A 16,267-nucleotide genomic window follows, 5' to 3' on the forward strand; every position below is an offset into this window, starting at 1 on the left:
CATTCAAGTTGATTATGTCGTGTAAGTTGATTAAGTGGTTTAAGTTGTGTTTGTGGATGTGCATCATTTGAGTCGCATCCATTGCATTGTTTAAGACGGCCCTTGTGGCAATTGTTTGAGACGGCCCTTGTGGCAAATGTTTGAGACGCCCATTGTGGCAAATGTTTGAGATGGCCCAATGGCAAACTTTTTGAGACGGGAGTTTTACTCCAATGGTACCACATGCATATGCATAAGTTTGAGTCATATTTGAGTCGCATTTGAATTGCATTTGAAATGTGTTTGGGTTGTTGAGATGACGAGGTGTTTGTTGTGACGTGATAATGATATGTTTGTTGTGACGTATTTGATATCATACTTGTATATTTGAATATGTGATTAATGACATTGTTGCCGTTTTGAAAGTTGTATTATATTGATATGTTGTTTTGTGGTGAAACTTGTTGTGAGATGTTATATGATACAAAGTGGTGAAATTATGTATGATCTATATCTCCTATATTATTTATCATGCATTCCTTTATATTGTAAGATATCTCACCCCTTTGCTGATATTTCCCCTACCATGGGAAATGGGCAGGTACTCAAGATTAGTCGTGGAGGTCCGAGGCTATTTATGTGAAGTCTTTATGTTGCTTTATGGCAAGTCGAGTTGGTGTCCATTGCTCTGATACGTAGCACTCGGGGGGATTAGTCGTTATTATATGATTATTGTATTCCATGAAGACACTTGTGTTAAGTTGAAATGAAAGGTGTTTATAAGTTTAAGTTGTAAGTGGTGAATGAAGTTTTGTTCCGAATGCTATGTATCTTTATTAAATGCAATATAAGTATGTTTGTTTGGTTAAGTCGAATTGTGACATCCCATCATTTGATGAATAATTTTAAATGCACTCTGATTTTCGCTTATAATTGCGGGGTAGATTTGGGGTGTTACACCCTCCAGTACTTTTCTTTTCCCCGAAGTGATTGAAAAATCGCAAAGTTATTTTGTGGACACATTCTTTAAATCTTTATCTGGATTTCAAGAGGGTGTTTCATTTAGCAAAAGGGCCCTGAAGGTAAGGAGTATTTACGAAAAAAGGAGGGCCTAAACCTAAAAAGAAAATAAGGCCCAAGAAGAGGTTTTTGAGAGAAAGCTTAGATACAATATCATCCTTTGGATTAGATGAGAAGGGAGAGTTGGAGGTGGACTCGGGGAGGCTTAAAGAAAAGGAGAACTCTGTATCTCTTACTAGGAATTCCTTTTCTGGAGAAACATATGGTTATTTTGCAGGGGCTATTCTGTATGGTGGTAATCTCTCCGATGCAGACATGGTTCAATGTAATCTAAGATTTCAGGAGAATATGGGATCTAATGTGGGTTCAAAAATATGGTCTGCTATTTCTAACCTAGGTGTAGCTTTCAATGGGGAAGAAAGGAACTATGTTAAAAAGATAGAGGAGTTGGAAGGCTTGGATAGAGTGAGACAGTAGGGGGAAGAAGGAGTGTCTAAATGGATTTCAATGATAATAGGATCTATGAATATCAAGGGAGGAGGTAGTCTTATTAAGAGGAAGAGTATTAGTAAAATTATTATTCAAGGCAAAGCAGATATTTTCTTGATTCAAGAATCGAAGCTGAAAGAAGTTGGCATAGAAGTGGCAGGGAGTCTGTGGCAGGAGGAAAGTATTGGGTGGTCTTTTTCGGATTCCGAAGGTAGATCAGGAGGCTTAATTACTCTTTGGAAGGAAGAATTTATGTCGGTGATTCTTAGTTTTAGAGGAATTGGGTATCTAGGAACCAAACTGAATTGGAAGGGAAGCACTATTTACATTGTAAACATTTACTCTCCCTGTTCTTTACAAGGAAGGAAAGATTTGTGTAAGGAAATTCTAGGATTAAGAGATAAATATTCTGATGGGGAATGAATAGTGGGCGGGGATTTCAATTCCACCAAGAATAGAAGTGAGAGGAAAGGATGTATCGCGGAAAGGAACTCGGAGCACATATTATTTTCTTCTTTCATAGAGGATAGCTTGCTTATTGATCTTCCTTGTTCAGGCAATCGCTTCAGCTGGTTCAATGGCGATGGGTTTTCGATGAGCAGGCTGGACCATTTTTTGGTGGATGAGTCTTTGGTTGATAGACTGGGTTTGGTGAGTCAGAAGATTGGGCAACATAGCATATCTGATCACTGTCCGATTTGGACAGTTTCTAACAAAGCAAACTGGGGTGCTAAACCTTTCTTGGTGAATAACTCTTGGTTTGATGACAAGGAGTTTTTACCGTTTGTTGAAAAAGAATGGAGGAAGATGAAGCTCGAAGGCAGATGGGACTATGTTCTGAAAGAAAAGCTTCGCTCGTTGAAGGCAAGTCTGAGGAGGTGTAATGAAGATGTGTTTGGTAGATTTGATCTTCTTATTGAAGATGACGTAAAGGGGATTAATGTTGCGGATGATTTGCTTAAATTCTGTAAGGAGGATGAGGTTAATGGATTGGTTAAAGTAAGGAGTGAAGCTTCTAGGAAAATGTGGTTGAATATGAGGGTGAAGGAGAACATGCTTCTGCAAAAATCCAGAGCTAGATGGGATAGAGAAGGCGACATGAACAACAAGTATTTCCATTCTGTTTTGAAATCAAGACGAAGGAGGAATTTTATTGGCAGCATAACAACTGAAAAAGGGGAGTTGGAGGAGGTGGGTGAAGTGAAGGAGGAAATTAGGAGTCATTTTGAAGCAAAGTTTGCGGAGGCTAACTCGATGCGTCCTTGGCTAGAGGGTATCCAATTTAAGTCAATTCCTTCAGCTGATAAGTGTGCTTTGGAAGTTCAATTCTCAAAGGAGGAGATCAAAGGGGCTGTTTGGGGCAGTGATGGGAATAGGAGTCCGGGGCCGGACGGCTATACCTTTTTCTTCATTAGAAAGTGTTGGGACTTTATAAAGGATGATTTCATTTTATGTTTTAATTACTTTTATGCTCAGGGTGCTCTTTCGAAGGCTATTTTATCCTCTTTCATAACTTTAATTCCAAAGAAGGAGTGTCCAAGGAGCCTTGACGATTTTAGGCCAATATGCTTGGTGAGCTTCATCTATAAATTATTGTCCAAGATTTTGGCTGCTAGGCTGAAGAGGGTCTTGGGCTCTATAATATCGGAATCGCAGAGTGCTTTTGTTCCTAGCAGGAATCTTTTAGACGGAGTGTTAGTAGCGAACGAGGTCGTGGACTATGCAATAAAGGAAAAGAAGGGGTGCTTGATGTTCAAGGTGGATTTCGAAAAAGCGTACGACAAAGTTCACTGGGGTTTTCTTATTTTCATGATGAGGAGAATGGGTTTTGGGCAGGTATGGATTAAGTGGATGGAAGCTCTAATTTGTAACAGCTGGATGTCGATCTTGGTTAACGGCAGCCCGACAAAAGATTTTAAGGTTGGGAGAGGGCTCAGGCAGGGAGATCCTCTTTCTCCGTTTTTATTGATTATCATTGGGGAAGGCTTAAGCGCGTTGGTCAAGAACGCGGTTGAAGTTGACGTGTTTTCTGCTTTTAATTTTGCAGGGAATTGTGATATCAACATACTTCAGTTTGCTGACGACACTCTCCTGGTCGGCAACGGTAACTGGCAACAGGTGTGGGCGCTTAAGATTGTGTTGAGAGGATTCGAGGTAGTCTCGGGGCTGGGGGTAAACTTTCATAAGAGTAGGCTGATCGGAAAAATAGCAAGTGTACTATTTTGCCTCTGTAGTAATAATAGGGAAATTCCCCGAATGTCGATCTCAAGGACTGCGTAGTAATATGGAGTTCAAATTGTAGTTTAATTAAACAAAAACTAATGTTGGGGTTGTGTTTGGAAATTGTGACTAAACAATAATTAAAATAAGCAGAAAAGTAAATTGGCTTTTTGACAAATATGAGTATTATGCTAGGGGTATAGTGTGTGATTGTTCCTGTAATAACCTTGGATTTAGATCTCTTCAACAAGTTCACAACCTTTAATTATCGCCCTTTAGATTATTTTCCCCTAAGTCCTTAGTGGGAAAACCTTTGAACATTCATCCTAAATCCTAAGTCCTTAGAGAATTATGATGAAATCAAGCCTTTATGTTATCAAGAGTTAACCGGTAACTATAGGGTATCCCTAGTCCTAGATGATATCTACTATAGTCTAATCGTACAAAAGCCTTAACAACCGCTGTCCAGCTGGTTGTTAACCGTAAATCAATCTTGTTGGTCCGACAAAGAAAGCATAAAAACCTTGTACAATTAAATTGAATAAGAAAACAAATCTATTGATGAACTCATGAATTCAAAATCATTACAGAATCAAAGCAGGGACACCCCCTAGCATTATGGTTTAGTTACTCATATTGTTCAAAGAAAACAAAATATAAAATAGATACATTACAAGAATTGAGATGAAAGTTGATCTTCAATCGCTTCCGTTCATGAAGACCTTCTTCTTTTCCAAACCCTTGTTTTCTCCAATCTTCAATCGTGTCTTCTCTTGGCCAAAAAGTCTTCTAATTCATCGTTAAAACTCTTCTAAATAGTGCAAACTCACTTAGGTTGGTTGGAAGTACCCAAAATACCCCCCTGGGTCAACACTTAATAAAAAATCACAAAAATCAGCAAAATCAGCGTTTTAGCCAACACGGGCTATGTTGAGCAACACGGTCACCCGTGTTGGTCCTCTATTATTTATTTTTCAAAATCACTCCCAGCACTGCTGACATGGATGCCCGTGTTGCTCAACACGGCCCGTGTTAGCCCTTAACTTCAGAATTTGGCTTTGAGTTCTTCGGCAAAGTTGTAGCCCTTTTCGTTAGCGAAATTTTGCCACCGGAACCGCGTCATTCCGAGTTACGAAGCTCTAGTTATGATCAAAATACTACACGCCTGTCACGATGAGAAACATGCAGAAAATTTCCAGATCTCACACTTGCTAACACGAGCCGTGTCAGCCCCGTGACTTTCATCTCTTTTGCATTTTCTTAACCACGCTTCATCCTAACACGACCAGTTTCAGGTGACACGGGTGGTCGTGTTAGACCTCATGTAGCTTGATTTTTCACTTCCTTCGAAACTCCCCTTTTTGTACTTTTTCGCATAGATTTGTCTCGATTTATTCCTTTGAGCCTGCAAATAGTAAAATACACAACCAAAGCATAAAATGTAGAATAATGAAGTAAAACACTTGACAATATAAAGCAAAGACGACTAAAATCAACGGTGAATAAACGTGTAAAAACCACTGATCATAGGCTAATAGGCATTAACTTAAGTGTCCATTTTATGAATGCTGCAGCAAATTTTATGAACTGTAACATAGAAAATATGCCTTTTCATTTTCTTGGACTTCAAATTGGTGCTAATCATAATACAGTTAAATGGTGGGATTCGTTGTTGCACAAATTAAGGGCGAGATTAAGCAGATGGAAAGGGAGGATGTTGTCGTTAGGAGGCAGGATTACGATGGTAAGAACGGTTCTTTCTAGCCTCTCTATATTTCAGTTGTCTTTCTTTAAGGCGCCGTCTAGTGTTTATAAAGAGATAGAGAAGGTTCAGAACAATTTTCTGTGGGGCAACATCGACGGTAAGAGCAAAATAAACTGGTTTAGGTGGGACTTATTATGTTAACCGAAAAAGCATGGTGGATTGGGGTTCAAGAGTTTCAAGGAGTTTAATGTCGCGCTTCTGTTTAAATGGTCTTGGCAGATTTTATGGGGCTCTAATGCGCTTTGGGAAAAGGTCTTGACCGCGAGATACGATAAATTGAGTCACTCAATTCTTTCTGTAGGAGCTAGGCAGAAGGCACATTCCAGGTCCAAATGGTGGGCGGATTTGTTGAACATAGAATCTAAGTTTTCTTCACTGGTTTTGACAGGAAACTTTGATTTTTGTTTGGGTAATGGAAATCTAATTCCTTTTTGGAGTGCGAAATGGATGCCGGAGGGTATTTTGATGGTGCTATTTCTTGCCCTTTACGCTGCCAGTTCGGAGAAGGGAGGTTTTGTAGACAGCATGGGCGCGTGGAGTTATTCTGGATGGGGGTGGGGAAATTTTGGAATCGATTCCCCCAATCAGGTTATGCAGCAAGAATTGCTGTTGTTACGGAATTCGTTGCAGAATGTAAAGCCTTCTCATTGAGAGTCAGATTCAATTGTTTGGATGCAGGATAAACAGGACGGTTATACAACTAGGAGCGGTTATAAGGAGCTTTTCGATCTTCGTCAGTTTCCGACAGTAATGGCTTTGATCAAGGAGAGTCTGCAGGAAGTTTGGAAGTCGAAAGTCCCTTTTAGAACCAAGGCTTTCGGGTGGAGATGTATAATGGATAGATTACCTTCTAAAATGGCGTTGGTATATCGAGGTGTTAATGTGAATATTAGCTATGTGTTGTGTATAGAGGAAGGAGGAGATCTATACCATCTGTTCTTTGGCTGCAGTTTCATAAAATTAGTTCGGCAGGAGGTTAGTAGTTGGTTAGGAATGCAATGCTGAATAGGAACTGATATTTCTGGTAGCTTGGCTTGCTGGAAACAGGATTGCAACAAGGTGGGGATTCAAAAATACAAGTCGACGGGTATTTGGTTAACGGTGGTTTGGTGTGCTTGGAGACATAGAAATGACATAGTTTTCAACGGTATTAAACCGTGTTGCTCGGATTTGGGGTGAGATATTAAGTTGAAGGTTTGGAAGTTGTTTTGCATAAGTAATATTTCTTTATCCAAATGTAACTTTTATGATTTTTGTAAAAATCCGGTGGGAAGCCTCAGATAAGTTTCAATTGGTGGGAATTTTATTTTCGAGCTTTGTTTCTCGTCTTTTGTAAACGGGTTCGAGTACCCCTAATACTCGGTATTTACTGAATCTTGCATATATAATAATTGTAAGCAGCAAATTTTCAAAAGAACAGATCCTTTGCTATCTCATAATAAAACCACAGTAATCAAATATTTTTCTAGTAAGTTTCTATCACATGAAATAAATTTTGACAAATATTTTTCTTGTGGAAAATATAGGGCCTCCTTCAAATCATTGAGGCCAGGTTTTTCAATTTTGTTTCTAAACTGTTCGAAAAGATTTTTTTGATGAATCATCAATTATGAATCAAAATGAGTTGAAAACATTGGAAGTGTTCGAGAATAAGGTAAACGAATAAAATCTGTCAAAACCATTTTTCATTATGTTCTTGTTTTGTATATCAATCAATAAATATTGTTTTGTTAAAATCAACAACATTAATCATTAAAAAATAATGGTAATCTATGTGACGTACCGCAACTATGGCACTTGTATTATGCAACAAAATATATGATGTAAACAAACCGTATATGCCACATAGTCTAACAGAAAAATCACTAACCATTTAAAATAAAATCAACTTACTTCCGCTTAAGTCCTCTTTCAACTTTTTCTGCAGATGCATAAACAATTTCAACATCACCGCGTCTACGACCAGCCTACACAAGTGGAATTTTCTGAAAACATAAATAATGATTGAAATTATTATACATACAATTTACAAAGCTCAAAACTATACATGATTTGTTTCAAGATGCTAAAAAAATATACCTTTCTAAAAGCCTGTTCAAAAGATCTAAACATCTCCAAAACCGATGTTTCCGTTCTGGTCCACAACTTATAAACCTCACAACATGTATACAAACACAACTCATAGAATGATCAGACTGTTCAAACTTCCAAATATTAATGGTAATGTATTTTAACAAACATTGTTCTGTTAAAATCAACAATAACAATCATTAAAAAATGGTAATCTATGTGACGTACCACAACTATGGCACTTGTATAATGCAGGAAAATATATGATGTAAACGAACCATATATGCATTATACTCCAAAAGAGTAATCACTAACAATTCGAAATATAATCAACTTACTTCCACTTAAGTTCTCTTTAAGCTTTTTCTGCAGATGCATAAACAATTTCAACATCACCGGGTCTACGACCAGCTTGCACAAGTGGAATTTTAGGAAAACATAAATAATAATTGAAATTAGAAGACGTGGAGGTAATGAAAAGTAGAAGATGTGGATGCATGTGAAAGTAGTAAGGGGGGTTTGGTCTTTTCCAGAGCCATTCATTTTCTTATATGGTAGATGTTATCTAAGAGACAAATAAAGTTATACTCTTTTTATTGTTTATTTTTTAATTTCTTATATTGTTTTATGTATTATTGACATGAATTTAAATTGAAAATTTAGGAGCAAAAAGATTCATAGCACTTTGTGGGATAATTTTGCTGAGGCTATGCATCGATTTATAGAGAGCCACTAATCATTCGAGCTAGTTGTCATGATACTTCAACTTCGCAAACTTCGCAAGTTGAAAAAAATACTTTCGCTAGTAATAATTTTTTGTGATCTTATATTATATTTAGTATTAAATCTGTATAATTAAATTTAATAGAGTTGTTTCAGTATTAACTAATGATACTATTTTTACAATAAGGGGATTATGAGGATATCTAACACTTTTTATAGAACTAAATTGATGTTGAATGATGATGTGTCAGATATTATTGAGTATAGATCCAAGTATGAATAAATTGCACCAAATTTAAACTTATTAGCTTATATGATTTACTATAAGATTGTGCAATGACACCCAGTTGATAATTACAAAAATGGAAGATATGAGCTTGAAAGAAAAATGATATCTTATAGCAATATTGGTGAGAAAATTTTTAGTCCAAGATTATCAACAAGAGTTAAGACTAATCACTCAAACATATTGGAATGTATTTAATCCTATCAATTTTTTCTCATGGACAATTATATATTGCAGTATCTAAAATTATTTTAAGGATAGGCTTAAAGACACTAATAACTAATAATAAATAAAGGTGTTAAATCTAACCGATTATATAAATTATACATATCCATATTCAAATTCGGTTATGAAAAACCAATTAATTTTAATAGGGTTTTTAACGAAATCCACACTTTAGTCATTTTATAAATAAGGTTTTAATCAAATTCATATTTTAGACATCCATATCCAAAATAAAAATTAAAAATATTTTCTGAAAAATCCAATATTTTAAATACGAATAAATAAATAAAAATTGAAAACACAAAAAATCAAACTTCATAAAAAAACAATAAAGTTGGTTTTTTTCGAAAATACAAAAAATTGATTTTATTTCTAAAAACATAAAAAAAATTGAGTTTTTTTTTTTAATATAAAAAATCGATTTCTTTTAGGAAATACGTAAAAATTGAGTTCTTTTCTTAAAAAAGAGTTTTTGTCTTTCGAAAAATTGAGTTTTTTCACAAATAGTAAAAATCAATTTCAATCAATGTTTTTTTATGGAAATATGAAAAAATCATTTTGTCATAAATACGAAAATTGATTTTTTTGAAAATATGAAAAAAAAACCGATTTTATTTCTAAATCGTAAAAAATCGAGTTGTTTCGAAAATACGAAAAGGGAATTGATTTTTCATTTATGCATTATTTCATGTAGCACAACTATTTGCTCCATTCATGAGATTGTATTTAATTTTTATTTGCGAGTTATAATTATACTAATATGAATATTATATATGACATTTTAAATAATGCAGAGAAAAATCTTCTAACCACAAATTATTTCACAGTATCCAAACGACTGAAAATTCTTAGTTTAATTGCACACGGAACGGTTATGAAATGAAGTTTAAATGGAGCCAGGTTAATCAGAGCCTCTCACATGCAAACAAATGAAAAAGAAGACTCTACAAGCAATGTAAAAACAACTTGCCACATAGTTACCAATAATCATCTAAACAGTAAGTTTAGTATATTGCTACTTTTTTTGAGGATTGGTGAGGGTCGAAGCCCGGAAAAGAAGAGAGTTTACACAGTCCTCGTAGAGGAACTCCTAATTTTATGCGCTATATAATGCACCACAATATCTTGAGGCAGTTATCAAAATAAACTGAATTCTGTTACTACTTCCATTTTAGGGAGAGTATGCACTGCAATTCGTCTTTTGATACACACAGTGGCGGAGCCAGCAAAACTATAAAGTCCGGGCAAAATTTTAAAGACCGCAATTTCACATTGTTTATAATATATAAATAATTATCAATCAAAATAAAAAAGACTCGTCATTTTGTCAACAACAAAAGTGTAGTATTTTTTTTTTTTATAGAAAGCCAAAGATATAATAAGAAACAGCCATAGCAGCCAAAGATACAAAGCTCTCCTCAATCTGAGGGACAAAACCTAACCAGGAACGAGAACCAATTTGGCGGCCCAAGCAGACTAACCTATGGGCATCAGAAACATTGGTTCTTCCCACAAAAATAACAGAAACTGAAGCAAAAGCTTTAAATAAAGTTTGACAGTCTAATGCTATAGATTCAATCTCAGCAACAAAACCTACACCATTGATACAATCAACAACCCCGAGAGCATCAGAATGAAGAATGATATTCTCAAGCTTCGCATCCTTTGCCAGTTGCAACCCCCATTTAATCCCAAGACCTTCAGCCACATACGGGGAAGCGAAGCATGAGAGTCTCTTTGTCGCAGCCAGCACAACCTCACCACGAGGGTCTCTAATCACGCAGCCTAGAACCACAAAACCCTCTTCAAAGCAACCAGCGTCTGTATGGATGGTCCAAGAGTTGCCAAAAGAATTCTCCACCTGCTGTATATGCAAACCAGAAGCATCCACCTTTGCACTAGAATTGAACTCGAGGACTTCAGAGCTCACCTCCTGGGCTAAAGACAGAGGGCAAGGCACAAGATTCCTGAAAACTAAAGAGTTCCTTGCCTGCCAGACTTTCCATAAACCAACACAAGTAACCTGTACCACCATTGGATCCTTACTCCTAAAAACTTGCAGCAGCCAGTCCCCAACATCCCCACTAACCGGGACTCTAACCCCCAAGGGGGCAGCAAATAGCATACATTTGACAAAAGCACAGTGTATGAAAAGATGGGAGGAAGTTTCGGGACAACTATCACACAAAGGACAAGAGGGATCAATGTTAATACCTTTCTTGGAAATGATACTTCGGGTAGGAAGAATATCTTTCACAAGTCTCCACACGAACTCCTTGATCTTATTAGGGATAACACACTTCCAAAGAGGTTTCCAAAGAGAGTCTAACTCACTTGAGGAGGGACCAGGCATGTTGCTGCGTCTGGAGGTACAAAGCTGATGATAAGCTGTCTTGACTGAAAATTCTCCGTCCTTCTCGGCATTCCAAATCAAAGTATCCGCTCCCAAATCAGACGAGAGAGGGATCCCAGCTACATGCAATGCCACAACATCTCCTACAACCTCTTTCACCATGTCCATTTTCCAGCATCCCAGCTCCAAGTCGGTCAGCGAGCTAACCTTAGAATCATTTGGCACAAATAAGGAACGAGATAAAGGTTTAAATCCCGGCAGAGACGGAATCCAATTATCCTCCCAGATGAACAACAAAAGTGTAGTAAAAGTAAAAGAGATGAAATATAACCTTACAATAGCATGTAAAATAAAATTACGAGACTCGGTGTAACATACTATCAAGTCATTGAACCACATGTCGTAGATTTTATTGTGCAATTTATACTGGATAATCTTCTTTGCTGAAAAAGCTCTTTCAATGGATATAGTCGACACCGACAATATCAAATCTTAGTAAATAAATTTGTAAACTAATTTCAGTTTGAAAAAGATTTTTTTTAATTTTAGGGCTAAATAAGTTTTTGGTCGATATAAAATACCAAATATTATTTTTGTCCCTATAAAAACAAATTACATATTTTGGTTCCTACAAAATTATTATGCATGTAGTTTTAATCCTTATTGTTAAACTAGTATGTATTTTTGAATGATTATTTACAGACAAGTTTAGAACGTTTTAAAAAAATCCTTAAAATAAACTCAAAATTTAATTTTTAAGTCGAAATTTTAATTAATTTTATCATTGTCTTTTAAAATTTGAAAAACTCATATTTAATTCTTCTCATTTTAAAAAATTCTAAAGATTGATAAATAAATATTTTACACTATTTTAAACATGTATAAAAAGAATTATTTAAAAATGAAAGAGTAACTACATTGTTTTCAAAATTTTAAAAAATAACACGGACTAAAATTCCATGCATAAAATCTTTAAAGAGGTAGGAAAAAAAATTTAAAAAAAATTTAAAAGGATCATTCATGGTAGGAAATTCTTTTAAGGACTAGAATGTTAATTTATTTATGGGTCTTGTTAACGAGTGTCCTCAGGGCATTTTTTAAGCATACTAAATAGGAAAATATTCTTTATAAAAGTTAACATTTCAATTTCCAGTACATTTTCAATACATTAAATATACATATTTTAACAAAAACTTACCACTTTAATCACTTAAAAAATACTCTAAGGACATTGGTTAGCATTTCCCTTTATTTATAAGGACAAAAAAACATATCTAACCCTTAATTTTATTTTTTTTATTTTTAAATATGAACACTAAAAAATATTGGACCGGACCGAGCCCGGGCAATTGCCCAAGCTGGCCGTATGCTAGAACCGCCCATGGATACACATGAACAATGCGAAACTCCAACACTTTTCAAACCTCCCTTCTGATAAGCCGGAGTAAAGTCGTACCTTCTCCCAAGCTTTGCTTCTCTTGAATTAAGGCATTATAGATCTCATTGGAATCAGTCTGCACTTTCACCTTCATGATTCCCTTGCTCTGGACCATTTAATGCCTTTAAAGATTTCCCATAGATCATACATAAATTCTTTGGCTCCTCCAATACCAAAGCGAGTGACAAGTTGTAGCCCCCAAAGCCTTTTCCCACTCTAGTTATTGTTGATGTCCTGCTGAAATGATCCATAGTTCCATTAAGCCTCATCCTTTTTCTTCCAAGCACTCCACCATGTTCTATCAATACTATAGCACCAAATGTGCTTGAATTTGGGATTGTTGATCTATAGTTCGAAAAGACTCCAGTTAAACAAGAGAGTGAAAAATAAAAACAGAAAAATAGAACAAAAGTACAAAGTAAAATAAATGAATGGATAGATCTCAAAACTAAAGCTATTTATCTTTGTTGAAAAACAAAATATTAGTTTCAATCAAGATGCCACGGGTGACACGAGGTTATAATACAAAAATTAGATTCTATACAAATATCATTATCAAGTAAAGAAATAAAATAATAATACCTTTGGTGGCATTAGCATGGATGTCGAATTGGAACAAGAAGAATATCTAATTTCAAAATATATATTTATTCTTATAATATACATAGATACAAGAGGATAAAAATTAACTCTTCTAATTTCAAAATAAGGTCACTCAATATTAATTCGGCATACCACTTGTACAAAATGGTGAAGTAAATGCAATTTAATCAAAGGTTAAAACTTAACTCTTCTTATGTACCAATATATATCTACGGATATAACGAATCTATTCAAGTTTACTGATGTACTCGTAAATTTGGTTCCCACTTCAACCTTTCACTACGTTACATTCAAGTTCTTTTCAAATTTAAATAATGTATTACTTTCAAAAATGAGGATTATTTCATGCTTAAGCTTTCTCGAAAATGTTTTCATGACAGACCCAATAAAGAACACCCAATAGAGGATGAATATCTTCATGGGAGATGCATCTCCTAGCTACTCAACTCTAAAGAAAATGCATCTTCTAGCCTATAATAAACATAAAAAAAAAATTCATTCAATCAATAACCATTCAACGATCAAATCAAATTCATCATAAGAAAACAATTACATAGCAAATTATACAACATACACATACTGATATAAATTCAATCAAGTAAAGTAAATCTTCAAACGGAAACTTACGTTCAAACTGAAACTAAACTTTCAACATAATCCTTGCAAAAGGCCCACCGCGGTTTATTGGTAACTATCTCTACTCTATTATTTGCCCAATCATAGATAATAGCTAGCAGCTCTCGCTTGTTTGCCAATACCAAAGTATTCTTATCCTGAGAAATGTGCAACGGCAACTAGCATTCAATGTGTTGAAGATTTTGATAATTAATTCTATAGAGTTGAGTCCAAGACTCTCCAACCCCAAACTCCTTCATCTGCCATATAACCAAACAAGTTTGTTTGAAATCATGACAAAAACAAAGAGAGTCCGTCAACACAGAAATAGTCGGCTCAATAAGCGGCACTTCCTCTAAACCACGAGGTGGCATTAACTCCACGTGTCTCTCAGCACCAAGATCAAGTGAAATGATCACAAATTGATCAAGAGTAATATCGTTACTATGATAAAACCTATCCGCGGAGTAACAATTTCGTAGTGCTAGCCAGTTAAGATTTCCATTCAAATAAACACCATGATTCTCACTCGGAAGAGTTAACAGGAGAGGACCAATCGGAAAATCTTGAATATCTCTCCAAACATTATCAGCCACACTAAAAACTCTTACCTCTGTTCTCAATTGAGTTTCAGTGTCACCAATTTCTTCGACACCACCAATCACTCGTAAAGCAGCTACTTTATAATTATCAGTTAAACAATCATAACCAAATGCATATCTAGAGAAGAAAAAACGATGCTTGCAATAATCCTTAAAATGGCCTAATTTGTTAGATAAAGCATTTGTAGCTGGATTATAGAAATTGAGCCAGCAATCTCTATAACTATCAGTGAAACTATCATAATGAGCAAAACAGAGCAATCTGTTACAAGAACCAACCAACCAGTAATGGACAGTATCCAACAATGGATGGAAAGGCTTCTCTGGAACAGTGATAAGAGGATTCTCGAGAAAACTGTTTATAGGGAGAGTGCCGAAACGAAAATCTGCTACGGAATTTCCAGAGACGATTGTGAGTTGAGGGTTTCGAGCGGATCGACGGAGATGCATTTTGATAAAGGTGGGATCAGAAATGAGAGAGTTGAAGAACTTACTCACGCATTTCATTTGAATGAGAGTTTTTACGGAAAGGAAGGAGAGGACTTCCGCCATGATTTCGTCTGGGAGGATAGGCAGTGACGACGGTGAGCTGGGCGGCCGACGAGTTTCAGAGCGAGGGAGATCCATTTTCGCGTGACAGAGATGGAGACTCGATGGATTGAAAGCTGAATAGTTGTGCGTGTGACCACCTTTGCTTTTATTTTGTGCTTGTGACCACCTTCACTTTTATTTTGTTTTTTTTAAGTAAAGTATGTATTTATATTCTAAAATGAAAAAAATGTAGGATACATAAATATTGAATATTATGTTAATCTTGAGTCAGATTGGCTTATCCCACATATCTATCTTATCCTATTTATAAATAAAAAAAATTAAATACATGAAATAATAGGAAAAAATATTTAAATAATAATAATTTTTAAGCTAATTACCTAAATAACCATTTTTTTCTAAAAATGTAGGATATATAAATAGTTAATATTATGTTAATCTTGAGTCAGATTGACTCATCGTACATATCTATCTTAACCTATTTACAAATAAAAAAATTTAAATACATTGAATAATTGGAAAAAATATTTAAATAGTAATAATTTTAAAACGAATTACCTAAATAACCATATTTTCTAAAAATTTAGGATATATAAATAGTGAATATTATGTTAATGTTGAGTCAGATTGACTCATTGTACATATCTACTCTTATCTTATTTATTAATAAAAAAATTTAAATACATTGAATAATAGAAAAAAAATTAAAATAACAATAATTTTAAAACTAATTACCTGAATTACCAATTTGTTTCTAAAAGTTTATTCAACTAACCAACTTTTTATTTGAAACTTTGGATTTGAAAATAAATGTACACGCCACCTCACATGGCGCTAAACATGTATGGCTTATGTGTACACGTCATATGAAATGGCGCCTAAGTCTAATAAATTTAGGACACGTCAAACGAGTATGTTTTAATTGCTTAGAAATATTATGGATATTTTTTGTAACTTGTGGATCACATATTGATATAATATCTACACTAATATCGGGTATAGCTCAATGCTACTGTTTTATGTCTCACATATGTCCGAGTTTATTATGATGTCGTGGTCTGGTTTTCTGTACACAGGTTCAAGCATCCCATTGTTTCGATCTGATAAGCATGAATCTTTCGTTCTATATTTGTTTATCCATATGTGTTCAAAGGTGTTTACCAACCATTAGTTATTTCAATAGGAACGGGTATGCATTTTTCAAGCTTTGAGAACCCCAATGAAGTGAAACTTAAGGAGATATTGTCTTTCTATACTGCAAGATGTTGCTTTATTAACTGACGGAGGATTTTGAGCAGGTTCACATAGGTTTGTGGTGAGTCATATT

General features: G+C 35.0%; 1 protein-coding gene across 1 annotated transcript; it reads right to left on the reverse strand.

Moving 5' to 3' along the window:
• Positions 1–13,793: 13,793 nt before the first annotated feature.
• LOC131611717 (F-box/kelch-repeat protein At3g23880-like) lies at positions 13,794–15,071 on the reverse strand. Its single transcript, XM_058883620.1, has one exon. The coding sequence runs from the start codon at positions 15,013–15,015 to the stop codon at positions 13,966–13,968; it is 1,050 nt and encodes a 349-aa protein (XP_058739603.1). The 5' UTR covers positions 15,016–15,071; the 3' UTR covers positions 13,794–13,965.
• Between the last annotated feature and the right edge of the window lie 1,196 nt (positions 15,072–16,267).

This window comes from Vicia villosa, linkage group LG6 (assembly GCF_029867415.1).
Source record: "Vicia villosa cultivar HV-30 ecotype Madison, WI linkage group LG6, Vvil1.0, whole genome shotgun sequence".
Classification (NCBI taxonomy): domain Eukaryota; kingdom Viridiplantae; phylum Streptophyta; class Magnoliopsida; order Fabales; family Fabaceae; genus Vicia; species Vicia villosa.